This window comes from Talaromyces proteolyticus (assembly GCF_021365285.1).
Source record: "Talaromyces proteolyticus strain PMI_201 chromosome Unknown BGW36scaffold_6, whole genome shotgun sequence".
NCBI classification, from domain to species: domain Eukaryota; kingdom Fungi; phylum Ascomycota; class Eurotiomycetes; order Eurotiales; family Trichocomaceae; genus Talaromyces; species Talaromyces proteolyticus.
The window spans coordinates 260,039-273,891 of record NW_025764282.1 but is presented as its reverse complement, the minus strand read 5'-3'; the positions used below and the strand labels follow the sequence as shown (position 1 = coordinate 273,891).

The following is a 13,853-nucleotide window of genomic DNA, read 5'->3' as shown; positions in this document are numbered from 1 at the left end:
GTTCATGACAGGACTTTCAATCCCAAGCCCTGTTGGAGAAGAAAAAAGTCCCCAATCTTCCCCCGAGTCAGCGGAGTCATAGTCACGGTGGGGTAAAACGGATTTAATCTGAAGGTATTTCTGGCCCTGCATTGGAATTATTACAGTCATTTCACATCGATCCTATTGTCCTGTTTCTGTTACAACTCTCGTAACACCATGGCAACTCCGAATCTCCCATCGGACACCATGTTGGCGGCCGTCCTGGAACAGTTTGGCGAACCCTATTCGATGCAGCAGATCCCGCGACCAGGGAGTCCGCAAGGTCAAGACATTCTCATCAAGGTTCTCGCTGCCTCCTACTGCCACACGGATGCCGTTTTTGCATCCGGGCAATTATCGCAGGATTTACCGCGTGTCGGTTGCCATGAGTTTGCCGGAGAGATCATTGCGTTGGGCCCAGACGTGTCGAGTGAGCAGGAGCTGGCCGTCGGCGTGCGAGTCGGCGTGCCTGGGCGTGCGTACCACCCCTGTGGTGCATGCTACGAGTGTACTCACCCAGACAAGGACATTATGGGATACTCTCCATACTGCCCTTCCTCGGGCAATCTGGGGTTGACGCGAGATGGCGGCTTTCAGCAGTACTGCCTGGTCGATAGCCGGCAGGTGGCCATGATCCCCGACGGCTTGACGGCGACGCAGACAGCCCCGCTGATGTGTGCAGGGCTGACGATCTGGGCTGCCTTGCACCACGACAAGGTCCGGTGGGCTAGTGGAATAGCTATCCTCGGGGCTGGTGGCGGCCTCGGACATCTCGGTGTTCAGTTTGCGGCGCATCTTGGAATGCAGGTGCTCGCGATTGACGCCAATGATCGATCGCTGGAACTGTTGCAGCAGATAAAAGCTACTCTAGGCCCAGTAGGGCAACGGGTGTATATCACCGATGCACGCAAGTACGATATCAGCGCCATGCCGGCCTTGATCCAGAAGTCTAGTCCGGACATCCCAGTGACGGAGCTCGGGGTCGACGCGGTGATTCTGCTTCCCGAATCGCAGGCGGCTTTTGACATGGGAATGAATCTACTGAGGAATCATGGAACGATGGTCGTGGTGAGCTTTCCCGAGAAGAAATTGGAAGTCAGTGCCCACGACCTTGTCTTCCGCGATATCAATGTCGTTGGTAGCTTGGTTGGCAGGAATCATCAGCTCCGTGAAATGCTGGTGTTTGCAACGAAGCACGGCGTATCGGCCAAGGTGAAGACATTCCCATTCGAACAACTAAACAATCTGGTAGAGGAATATCATAAGGGTTACGGGGGGAAGCTTGTGGTAGACATGACTCTCTAGAAAAGACAATATTCAATCAACGTATCTAATGGGTGCTGATTGATTACTGAATGCTAGGCAATCGACAGATTCCCGGAGATTCATCCTGATCTTTTTCCCTGTTTTTCTTCTTTTATTCTGTGTCACCAGATTTGATGAAAACACCAGCTGGATAGATAGATAGATCTTCTGACGGCTGATTTGAGTGCAAGAAATATTCGTTCAGTTTTAGTATGCCACTAGGTTGCAAGAGGGAAGAAGCCTGAATTATGAATAACTGGCAACTAGATCTAATTTGTACCCAATTTACTAATACAACTGATTACTTGTAATTATCTAAAGATTGTCCAGCTACCTTGTAGTAAGGCATTCAGTTTCAAAAGTTCTCTGCGGAATCACAACGTGGAAGACTAAGTCATTATGCCATATGCGTTTGTACCTAGCACTTACGAAAAGTATGGTGGTGCACTGACACAAGAAGAAGAGTTCCATGACACAGAATAAAGCCGCAAAAGCCGTTTTGATAACGTGGAGGATTCTTTAAATGGAGATCATTGTCTCGAGACATCTACAAGTACTTCATGCGCTTCTTGTAAGCAATTGAGAGAGGAGAAAGAGCAACATTCAAATCTTTCCACCGGGGAAAGCGGATCTCGGACGAGGAGGTACGATGGAAACAGTTCCGAGCTGTGACAGCCGAGGGAGTGCTGGATACTCCAGTTCAGCGTCTGAATGCGTGCTACGAACGTGATCCCCACCCGCACTGGCACACTGAGGGCATGGATACACTGCAAAATGGCGCGATCCAGATGCGGGGACCGCTTAGATACGTGGATTTTGCCATTGGTGAACGCATGAACGATGCGCATCGGATCACGGGTGACGAGTTGGCGGTTGGGACCAAGGTTGGCATTCAGGCGGATATCCGCTAGGCGTAAAAGGGCTGTCGAGTTAAAACCCAGAGGCTCTTGCTCACAGAATGACCAGCCGCAGTGATCACGGTCGCGACTGACGGTCGTGGTGCGGACGTGGTGCGGACGTGGTGCTGGAAGTCGTTGGAACACTGGATGCTATGCGCCTCTGTATCAACCTTGTTCGGCCGTTTGGCAGTATCAGTAGCGTAGGCGTGCAGACCGATGAGCTGTCATTTGACGGACCGACGTTGTATGTCAAGAATGTCACTATCGCCTGGGGTCGCTGCCCTGTGTGTGGCATCTTCGAGGATGCTTTGTCGTGCCTGAGTGAAGTCCAGGACAAGATAGCATTCTTATGCGACCGTGAAATGAGTATTGAGTATGCTATGGAAGCTTATCTTCTCTTCAATGATCGCAAGGTCCACAAGGTACTCTTGATCCTCTGAGAGACACTAATCCCCTTTTTCTTTTCTTCTCCATTCTTGGCTGCTACAGTAAACATGACTAAAACAAATCAGAGAAGTATGATGATGAGAGGTTTTTATGATGTATATTGGTCAACAGTAAATATTTCTTCTTTGAACAGAAAACATCTACGGTTACTGTACAGGCTACCAAGCGGCTTCCCTTGTAGATGAATAAACCCAAGTGTCCATGACACAATTGGATAGGTTCCTTGACATCATCAAGATCTGCAGTGCCAATTCCCCATCTTTTCACAAGCCAAATGCATTTTGTGCTTTACATGGTAGTTTGGAATGACGACCAATCCTCCTGCTTCAATATGTCTCCCAAGTAACTAGGTCGGAAAAGATCTGCTGGACATATCAGTATAATTCCACTGCTACGGGATTCGTACGACGGTCTGAAGGAAGAGAAACGGAGAACTAACATCAGACATTTTAATACCGCTTCCATCCACCCACATGTTGGGATTATCTTGATAAATAGCCATATTCTCGGCCATAGTCAGCGCAAACTTGGGGTCAAACCCGTGAACTTTTTCCAATCGCCGCTGAAAGTCTTGCAGGGAGAGACTTTCAAACCGAGTTTGCACGCCCCTCTCTGTTAAGTTTATGCGTCAGCACCAGCCTACCGTTATTGGGACTGAGTCTGGCAACCAGAACTCGCCTTTCTCCCATGCCCGTAACTGGTCGACGGGCGTGGTAAACTCGCTGACCAGCGAAATCGTCTTGGACTGGAAGGGCGACGGATCGTGGGCAATCTTGAGCACCAGTCGTCCTAAATCTTGGACAGAGGTAAAGGGCATCTTCGTATCTGGATCAACCGGATAGATCAAAGCAAAGAGTCCCGGCGCCTCCTAGATAACAAGTTATTAACTTCTTGCCCTGGTTAGGACAAGAAAGGGGTGTTCTGCGGATGCATATCTCTTGTGGTCCATACACCTGTGGCAGATGTAGGTAGTTCTGGTAGTACGCGGACAGCCAAACTTCCGTGTACACTCGGGACAGTGGGGAGGTCTTGATGAACTATGTCTATTCGTTAGCTTAGGTATGGCAGACTGGAATACAGGACGATTGCCCGCGTACCTTTTCATCCAACCCTTGGAAGAGCCCGGATTGCGGCCGGTCCCAGCCCGTGGAAATGATCTCGTAGGCGGTGTAGCATGCGACGAGAACCGTCCGGCTTATCTTTCGTCTGCGGGCCTCACTTCGTTGGCCGACCTGGATGAACCACCGCCATGCAGCCCACCGCTTGAGAATAGCCTGGATGATGCTTCGATACAATGCATAGCGGCGGTTGCCCATGCACCCTGATCAGTGACGGAGCATGAATGGCATACATGATGAGCAACAGTGATGCCTGCGCCTGCACAATATGTGGTTGTCGTGTCACATCCGGGATGTATTCGCGAAGAGTGCGTTCATATAGCGTACATGATCGTGACAGGTGGGGATAGTCTTGATCGGTGGTGCTAAAGAATACAGCTCCTATGGCGCATATGAGATGGACGAAGAAGCCATGATACCGATGTTTGTAGGTCCCCTCGGCCAACCGTCTATCAAACCATGTTCGGACTTTGCATTCGTCCAGGAAGGGCCAGTGCGGATGAACCTCCTGGAAGTAGGAGTTGAAGTCCAACTCACTGATCATGGAGAGCATGAAATGGCTCTTGAACTTGCTGATAAGTTGAAAGAGCTCGCTGACCGGTGATTCATCTTCAAGAGTCTACTCGGAGAACTCCAACGGAGCTGTGAATGGTCGTCAAGGCGATCTGGAAATCTGTAGCAGGGATAGACTCAGGGAGCATGTTTATGCCTGATCCGGCAGGACCGGGGGGCTCAGGGATATCCCGGGGGTGAATTGTGACTTCTCATAATTGATACCATGAGGCCCCGGGCATGATGCATGCCAGTACCCGTCACCACATCTAGTCTTTCCAGACACCCCCGGACACGGCCCTGCCTGCTACGACCGTGTTACACAATCTCAGCTGGTGGCCATGTTGAGCGACTTTGGCTGCTTTGGCTTGCCTGGAAAACAGTGTCCGCCTGCGCAGTAGTACCGCGGCCGTCCAGATAGGAAGGGCCACAGGACGGAGCATTTTGCGACACAGCAGGTCCTACAGATAGGAATGTCTCCTCAATAGACGGTCTACTGTGTGATACGGGATGATGGCTCGGCCCGGGATCCACTCTTCCATCCCCATTGCTAGGGCAGGAGTTGGAGTGCGCTGCCCATCTGCGGCCCTCAAGATCTGCAATGCGGTTCTCCAACTGCCGCACGTAGTCGATAGGGACGACAGCCGCTTCTCGATAACGATGATCGATGCGGGGTAACAATACGTCCTACTGTACCATACAACAGGTAAATCGGAGGGATGACATATTCATGTAATTTACTAGTAAGAACTGTTACGGGCTAAACTTGTCACACGAGCTACACATGTACTGTTTACTATCGATTCCTTATGGTCCAGGATTATGTATATATCTAATTTTGGTTTAAGTATTAATGTGTAGCTGCCCTGTTAGATTATTATGGTTGGATCTTCTCCGGTTTAGAAACAACTTTTTTTTGAGCCTGGTGTCACGCACCTGGACCCACTGTAGTTGCCACTGGCTGTGTCGAGGGACGATACGATGTGTTGAACCACTCAGAGGTTCCTTGAGGGTAACTAGTAACGATATACTAAGGTTGCCAAAGGGGTTAAGTAATAGTAGAACACAACTAACAGTAAGAGAGATGCCTTGAAGTGCCGTAGTACTTCAAGTCCAGCCGCCGTAATTGGTTGGTCAAGGTGTTAGCTGCTTTTAAGGACCGCTTGCCTTTAAATAGTTGTCAGAAATAATATGCGACTAGAATCCTTACTAAATAAGGGTTGCGCCCTTTTTGCTATAGTGGTTTAAAGCTCGACGATAGTTTTAACCCGTTCTTAGTGGTTTCCTAACATAATTTCATCGTGATTCAAATGGGCATATAGATGTATTTCTCCACTTTCCCCGCATCCCAAACGCCAAGTCTCAATGAGAGTGGGGTCACTACGTTTATTTCTCCACTTTCCCCGCATACCCAACGCTAAGTCTCAATGAGAATGGCGTCACTACATTTGTCAAGTATTATCAATCATTATTAATCCGTCCCACATACCGGAAGAAGGCTACCTCAACGACTTTCAAGGTCTTTAAACCTAGTAACTATCGTGGAATATGTCCTTGCATTATGTTGCAAATGCTTGAAGGTTTTAGTAAGTGTAACCCCCTCTCGAAATCATCTCCGTATCGGCAGCGATACGCACTACCGCAAGGACCAGGCTTATACATGGCATGCAATTTTGGACTGTTCGGATTACTGTAACGTGATCCATCCGACTGTATCTGCAACATGTCCTCGTCTCCCAACGCCATTCTGACCATGGTAATTGAGGTGTAAATCAAATCGGTTTGATCGACACTAAAGTTTTGAGTGAATTATAAGAACCAATACATGATGGGATATGCCGCTCAAGGGAATTACTCCTAGATAACCAGGAGAGCCAAATTTGAAGATCTAACAATGAACTCGCACTGGTGAGCTGCGAGGACAGGGTTTTCATCCTGGGGAACAATAGCCCAAGGGTTTCCCTGTAAAATAGAGATAACCCAAATGGCAACAAAGGCTAACTGGGGTATAAATAATCTAATCTGGTCTAATCTACTATATTTCACTTTTTTTTCAATCACAGATCCTTGATTTACTACTACGATGACCGTGATTCGTTTATCGCTCTATGTCTCTGGGAGTCATGGTGTCATTAAGGGGAACTAGCTCTTTTAGGTAGTTTAACCCACCCGGAAGGCCAATTAATGAGTATTCTCTCTGTCGCTATAATTCCATATTATATCACTTATATGGCTTGGAAGTTGCCAGCTGAAATTTTGAATGTGAAAATGCTTGAATCAAGCTCAGTATATATCTGATAGAAGTACATTCCATTTAAATAAGTATCAATTATAAAACAGGGATAGCAAATTGAATCTACCCTAATTGGTAATAGATTAACTTCCGTAATCGGGGTGACGTCTGTAATGTTCGGCGGAGATTGAGTCAACTTCCCAAGTAATCTCTGTGTGGATAGAATGTAAAGGGTATTGATCATTGTCTTGAGATGCCAGATCGGTATGTTGTGCTCGATTCCTTCTTGAAAAAGAAAATCGAGCTTGATTATGATTGCCTGAAAGTTGCTGGGCGCGGTTTGAGTCCGCTATATAGGTGGTATCGAATCGAGACGATAAGCGCTTTAGAAGTGGCCTCAATGTGGGAAGGCACGCAGAGATAAGTCCAGCAGAGGCTTCTATCACACTGCGACTATTGACAACGGATGCCGAGTCTAACCGATGCCTCGTGTTATTCAAATAGCTAATTTATTGGGGCGGATTGCTTACAGAAATAGTCAGCTTCGTCAAAGTGAACGAGTGGTATAAATCGGTAGATGCTCATGAAGGTAACACTGTTGGCTAGTCAGTTTGACGGAATCCATTCGCAAGAACAGGGAATAAATGATCTGATGAGGTAGATGGAACATACAAGCTTCCTGTTAAGAATATGCACGATACCAAAATTCGTCGGAAAAGAGATGTCTGAAGCTTCCATACAGAGCTAATAGGAAATATGAGTATTAAGATGTCCGTCGTAATATTTGGAATGGCGCCAATAAGTAAATAAGTCGTCGAAGTAATGCAATAGCCAGGAATAGAGCGATCCCAGTTTTTGTCCACCGGCGTACACTGAAAGATTTCGACGAATAAACCCACAGCAAATAGTATTAAGACAAGGGTCCCAATAATATATGTAGCAAAATATGTTTTTGTATCAATGAAAATGCGTCTATATAAGACGAGGATAGAAATTTTGATCGTTGCCAATGTAGAAATGTAAAGAAGGTCAAATGCGGTAATTAACTATATAGAAGATGAATCAGCGTGCTAATCTAACCCTTATACTGCAGATCTAACTTGCCTTATTGACTAAAGCGGTATTCTCTGGCGGAAAGTCGTCTTCATTAAGACCTAATCCGTATTGTAACACTTGTTTATGTCAAATTGTGTTCTTATACCCGTTGTCTGTGAATAAGGCAAGAGAGTAAATATAGGAATTTACTTGTCAAGTCTAATGCAGCCGTTGTGCATAGTAGTACCTATGCCACAAAGCTAGAAATTAGATTCTGTTTTGATTTCGTCAAGAGAAATGGCAATTTCAATGTTATATACGTACCATTGCAACCAGCAGGAGCCAGTCATCAACTCCCACACCCTGGGTAAGACGTCGTGACAGAAAGCGCAGTACAAGAAATATAAGAGAGAGTATTGGTAGAGCAATTGTGCTAGCCCTATTTTGGATCTGGTAACTGCCTTGAGCGCTCGCCATGAGCACGAAATTTTTGACATCTGTAAGTTGATATATATTTGTAATATATAATTTCTTATATACACGATGTTAAACGTGCAACTGTATCACCTCATCAAAAGAAATTCTTTGTCGGTTGGTTTAACATTTCCTTCAGGTTCAAACCCAAAACACCGGCACTAAATAGGTCCACGAGCGAGTCATACAATGAAGAGCCGCACGGCCCCTCTCGTATTCACCTTCCTCCCTTTAGAAAACCATAGAAAGCCATTCAACGGGCTTGCCAAGGTGACTTCGTAGTCAAAAGGGCTGTAGATTCGAGGCCATACAAGCAGGGACATGAGGTGAGGCGGAAGATGGTTCGCGCTACTAAGTAACCTGAAACAAGGAGTTCACGTATCAGCAGGAATCATGGGTTAGTGCAAACTGTATCAGGAGCGCTTTCCGGTATCTCCGCAAAGATAGAAAGTGTCCTTGTAACGATTCAGCTGTTGTCCCCGCATGTCGCACTTTTTAATCCCTTTCGGCATTCCTAGTGGCTTATCGCTAAGTTACTCACTACGTAGTACACAAGAAAACACTTAGCGTCAGCACTAGTGTTCGCTGGTGTTACTAGCGCGTTAGGGGGGTATTGCGAGATCTTTTGGTGCCCTCCTCTATACGTACCTCTATACGGAGATGGACACTAACAATGCTCCCAAACGCTAGTGTTACCCATTAAACTAGTGCATTTGAGGCCATTCGACTCTCCGGCCAGTCTAGACACCTTGCGAAAATAGCCACCTAGTTAGACTCCTCGTCTTCGAATCCTACAGTTATGAAAATAAGATACAGCATTGATTCCTGATCCAGAGGCTTACGTCGATATGGAGCGATGTTACCTGTAGCAGAGCCAAAGAAGACTGCCATTCATTTCCTCAATGTTCTACGTTCCCTGAAATTATTTCGAATTTGTGGCGTCCAAAGACACAGTGCGTGCCAAGCCACGAAGCGTGCCCTTCGTACTCAGCATTCCTTCGGTGTAGTCTCTCCGTAGTTTAGACCAAAGTCAGAACTAGGTCTATGCGGTTTAACATGATCCCTGCCTAGGATTCGATGAACCACCGGTTCTGGCCCTGGCTTAGTGTATACATTGGCCGATACTCCATTTCTTGATAAATGGAGATCTGCATGCGGCAGTTGAAACATTGCCCAAACGCATATTGGGCTGCGCATAGCCCTACTGACGCCGGCATATTCTCCAATTTCTGATTTATGAGAACTTTAGCGCGAAGCTTACCTGACTCCTGCTTGGTTAGATAGCCACAGATGTCCATGCTAATAGTTCAGACCCCTGACTCGAGCTGCTGATTGCAATACCAGGCCAGGCTAGCCGAGATAGTGGCCTTGCCACCGTATATATTATGCCAGGTAATGTGCCTCTCTGTTTCGATTACTTTGAAAGTCTAACATCATGTCAAACCATCCGGAAACCTTATACATATACCGGAATGGCAAGCAATAATGACGGCTATCAGAATCATAATAGGGCGAGTACAATTACTGTCACTGTACTCGCCTTGGTCTTCGTTTTATTACGCTTCCTAGCGCGATATGTGAATAACAAAGGTTATGGAATAGAAGATATTCTCCTCACTTTAGCAATGGTATGTCGAATTCTCCCTCATGCAGACCAAATACCCACCTTTAGTGTACAACTAGATAGGCGACTTGATATTGCTTGCATTGGACTTGGATGGTATGTATTTCATTTGGTTTTTTTCTCCTTTCTCTCAGCATCAAATTCAGTGCAATTTTCTAATAGACTACAGCGGTGAATCATGGTTTGGGCTTATACCTCGTTGATTTCCCACTAGAATACTTCCAGCTTTGTAACCAGGTAAGCTTGATTGTCTAGCTATAAGTGAATTCTACAATTTCCAAGTATATTACTGATTACTTTTGGGTAGCTTATTTTCGCCTACGAACTCATCTGGAATCTCACCATGGCGACAATCAAAATGTCAGTCCTACTGTTATACTGGCGGGTTTTCATCGATAAAACGACACGCACTATAACACGCATAATAGGACTATTCGTGATATTATGGGCTATTGCCGCTGTGTTCGTAACGCTTTTTCAATGTGTACCCGTGAACAAGTTTTGGAACCCTTCCGTTCCAGGCCACTGTATCAACAGATTGGGTTATTACCTTGGTGGCTCAATACCGAATATATTGTCGGATATAGCAATGCTCTGTTTGCCCATCCGAAGTGTATGGAAACTTCACTGCTCAATGACCACTCGAATTTCATTAACCTGCGTTTTTATTCTGGGTGGTTTGTACGTGTCTCTATCTGTCTTGATCAACCTTTTTCTTTTTCTTGTCTTGGTAATTAAAAAAACAAAAACTGATCAAGTGACAGTGTTTTGTTTGCTAGTTTTTACCGATTGGTACCGATCGTTGCGTATAGTTCTGACGAGACAAGCTGTAGGTGGGCTTTACAACTACACCCGTGAACAGTTTTGCTGACCTTGAAATCATTGGAATCAGACTCAGCAGCCATTAATCTTGCCTGGGCTACCATTGAAGTCTCTTGTGCAATTATCTCGGCTTGTCTTCCGACATTGAGGCCTCTACTGAGATTAGTATGGCGTGGCTTCGACTCTACCAACAGATCTGTTTCAAATAATCCATACCCAACCCGTAATAGCCAGCGAGTTCAACAAAGTCATCCTGCGGGCCATTTCAGTGATGAGGAACCTCTACGTGCCATTTCCGTGGAGACTAGAATAGACATCACAGCGCTTCCTAACGCTCCGGAAAGAAGCTGGTTTGTGGAACGTCTCGGAGTTACCTGACTAGTCAACACAATCAACTGGTTATAGTTAAGCGACCTGGCCACCCCTATGCACGATATTAAATGACCATATTCTATCCTAATATCTCAACACAATTATGTATTTTATTTTTTAATATCTTATCTTTAATAATAAATATTAGTATAAATTCGCATATAAATATATCTAGACAGATAAATTCTTTACAACTCAAACTTATATCTTAATCCAATTAAATTTATCACTAAACTCATCACAACACACTAAGCTCTCACCATCTCTACATTTCGTAGAAAATGACCCAAGTAAAGCCCTGCACATAGTGAATACATATCAACTGAAACCCTCCAAAATTATTGCCAGATCCCTAATCAGCGAGGGTTCAGATGACTATCAATAAGCAAAAGCATAGTAAGCCAACCCCCAATACCCCAACTCCTACTACTCAGGCATCTACCCATGCAATAACCACAAACTCAATAACAAAATTCCACAAAGCGAACAAACTCGGCACCAAAGCACTGAAGGCATTTATTGCAAAACACTTCAAATAAGCAGGCTGGAAATACAAAAAAGCAATCCAAAGCATGATGGATACTGATGACTTCTACGCCATCAAATAAACACAGGTCAAAGCACCAACCCTATACGAAAGACAGTTCGCGTTAGTCGATAATGCGGGCTATGTGCCCGGTCCAACAGGCACAGGTACCAGTTTGGCCATTACTAAGACCTATATCTTGATAGACATGATTGGGCAGTATCAACAGGATCTGGCTGTAGGGCTAAAGGGGTATGAGGAGCAGATGCGACCACTTGTTAACGAGATACAACGCATTCCACCACTTATTCCTTGGATGTTTGCGCACCAGACAGCCTAGAAAATCCAGCTCAGGAATATTATTTTTGCATTCATTTATGGAAATAGACTTCTTTCACTCTTCGACAAGTATCTTTGGGGTTCGCTACTTTGCATGGTAAATATCTGATTCATTCGTTTCATGCAAGATAAAGGTTGTGGCAGTTGTTACATAGTTGCAATTGGCGACCCAAGAACAGATCCATACGTCCTTGCAGTGGAGCCAGCAAATAAGCACCTTTTTTTCCTTTTCCTTTGAACTTAGTAGGAGCACGTTACGCGGAACAGCGATGGCTTGATGATATGAATGCACATGGCCTTTTCAATGGGGAGACATCATATTTTCGGTATTTTTGGGATTGTAACAATACGGATTACTCAGAGAGCTTTCTGGTTGGTAATGTACCATTCAAAGAGAAAATGAATCGAAAATATAGATTAACCTCTTACAGATTAGCTCTTTCTGAGCGCTTAGGGTTTGAAACTGGTCACTATTTGCAAAACATGGAAGGATCTTTCGGGTGTGACCATAGAGGATATGTTCATATATTTAAAACATGTCCAGTTATGTCACGTTTATAAGTATTAGGCTGAGACAAAGAGGAGATAGAATTTTCTATGTGGACTACCTATCTGTGATTCATACAGTGTTGTAATGTTAGATATATGGTTTTAATTCTTGTAGAGGGTCACAATTAAGCAAACTTGGCCACATTATTGGTAACAAACTCTTTCCACGTAGTGGGTTGCTGCTGCACGAGAGCGAGGCTCTCCTCCAGATTGGCACTAGCATAATAGCCAGGGTCTTCCAGGAGTAAGTGATTTTCCAGAAACTCCTGCGCTACAGCTGCTGGCAAGAATGCTTTGTAGTTATCTCCAGGTATTTGGGTCCAGGAAGCCTTTTTTCCAGTGGCTTCAGTGAACTCACTGACGATGCGAGATGGCGAGTAGTAGTCCACGGCTTCATAGATGTGCTTGCCTAGAACAGTGGACCTGTTCTTGATGGCCGCAGTGACAAATTTGCCTATAGAAAACGTTAGACTGGGTGTTTTCTGGAGACCTGGGCACACCGAGAGGAAAGCCGGGATAAAACCCATTCCAAAATAACGGGGGGAGGACATACCAGTATCGCTCACCGCATCGAAGAGCGGGAACCGAGCGGCATCGCTGACTGGAAGGAACATCTGGTAGCTACCATCTTCTTGCTTCCGCAGGGAAGAGATCAAACTGCTCATAAAGTACCCCGGCAGCACGAAGGTGGCAGGTACACCGCTGGCACGGATATACCTCTCGATCTCCGCCTTCCCGTCAAAGTGAGGGACGTTCGGGAGGGAGCCTTTGGAGGCTTCAGTGACATTAATCAAGGACGAGAAGATCAAATGGGAGACGCCTGCTGCCTTGGCAGCATCGGCAACGTTTTTGCCCTGCTCGACCTCGACCTTACGGGACGCAGTTTCCCAGTAATTGGTCACCAGAAAGATCGTGTGAGCGTCCTTTACAGCCGAAGCGACGGACTCGACGGATCCCAAGTCGGCCTACGAGGCATTATTAATTCCACTCCCCAGAATACGGCGCCGCATTGAGCTTGTGCTCATTGATGCAGGTGGAGGGGGGAGACACTCACGCTCACCAACTCAACACCCTTGCTCGCCAGTTCCTGGGCAGCGGGCTTGCTGGAATCTCGTGTTATACCGCGGATCTTGAACTCCTTCGACAGGACCGGATCGGCAAGGAGCGCGCGGATGACCGAGCCTCCCTGATTTCCGGTGGCTCCAAAGACGGTAATAAGTTTCGACATGGTGTTAGTGGCCTACTAAAATTGATTGAAGGGCAGAGAATGGTTGCTTGGTTGTTCTGGTTAATCAAGACTCTAGAAACGCTGGACTTGGACCTGGATATACAAATAAGCGTTATAGCGATCGAGTTGGGAGGTGATTTTATACCCTGTCGCAGCGCTCTAATTATTACCTGTTCGGGAGGCATTAGTTAGCTAACGACCGGTTCGGTCAGCAGCGAATTCGCATTGCTTAGGCGATCAGAGTCCGAAAGCGAGAGCTGTGGGGGTTCTGACTAATTCATGATTTGCTGCCGCGACTGGAGAAAACTA

The 13,853-nt window shown here is 46.0% G+C and overlaps 5 protein-coding genes across 5 annotated transcripts; 2 read left to right on the top strand and 3 right to left on the bottom strand.

Moving 5' to 3' along the window:
- Positions 1-198: 198 nt before the first annotated feature.
- Positions 199-1,326, top strand: BGW36DRAFT_358928 (chaperonin 10-like protein; the record flags this gene model as incomplete). Its single annotated transcript, XM_046214020.1, has 1 exon — positions 199-1,326. The coding sequence occupies one exon, from the start codon at positions 199-201 to the stop codon at positions 1,324-1,326; it is 1,128 nt and encodes a 375-aa protein (XP_046071818.1).
- Positions 1,327-1,856: 530 nt separating this feature from the next.
- Positions 1,857-2,520, bottom strand: BGW36DRAFT_427090 (uncharacterized protein; the record flags this gene model as incomplete). The annotated part of the gene is made up of 2 exons (XM_046220362.1): positions 1,857-2,375; positions 2,440-2,520. 2 exons carry the CDS (start codon positions 2,518-2,520, stop codon positions 1,857-1,859), a joined length of 600 nt encoding a protein of 199 aa, XP_046071817.1.
- A 296-nt stretch (positions 2,521-2,816) lies between these two features.
- On the bottom strand, positions 2,817-4,025 carry BGW36DRAFT_407202 (uncharacterized protein; the record flags this gene model as incomplete). The annotated part of the gene is made up of 6 exons (XM_046219029.1): positions 2,817-3,034; positions 3,112-3,282; positions 3,316-3,540; positions 3,626-3,709; positions 3,770-3,904; positions 3,933-4,025. The coding sequence occupies 6 exons, from the start codon at positions 4,023-4,025 to the stop codon at positions 2,999-3,001; spliced, it is 744 nt and encodes a 247-aa protein (XP_046071816.1). The 3' UTR covers positions 2,817-2,998.
- Positions 4,026-9,556: 5,531 nt separating this feature from the next.
- Positions 9,557-10,908, top strand: BGW36DRAFT_358926 (uncharacterized protein; the record flags this gene model as incomplete). Its single annotated transcript, XM_046214019.1, has 7 exons — positions 9,557-9,712; positions 9,768-9,804; positions 9,878-9,945; positions 10,016-10,068; positions 10,137-10,385; positions 10,473-10,537; positions 10,571-10,908. 7 exons carry the CDS (start codon positions 9,557-9,559, stop codon positions 10,906-10,908), a joined length of 966 nt encoding a protein of 321 aa, XP_046071815.1.
- A 1,427-nt stretch (positions 10,909-12,335) lies between these two features.
- On the bottom strand, positions 12,336-13,795 carry BGW36DRAFT_377968 (NmrA family transcriptional regulator). The gene is made up of 3 exons (XM_046216052.1): positions 13,371-13,795; positions 12,870-13,281; positions 12,336-12,770 (listed from the first exon to the last, which is right to left on the bottom strand). The coding sequence occupies exons 1-3, from the start codon at positions 13,542-13,544 to the stop codon at positions 12,442-12,444; spliced, it is 915 nt and encodes a 304-aa protein (XP_046071814.1). The 5' UTR covers positions 13,545-13,795; the 3' UTR covers positions 12,336-12,441.
- Positions 13,796-13,853: the final 58 nt, after the last annotated feature.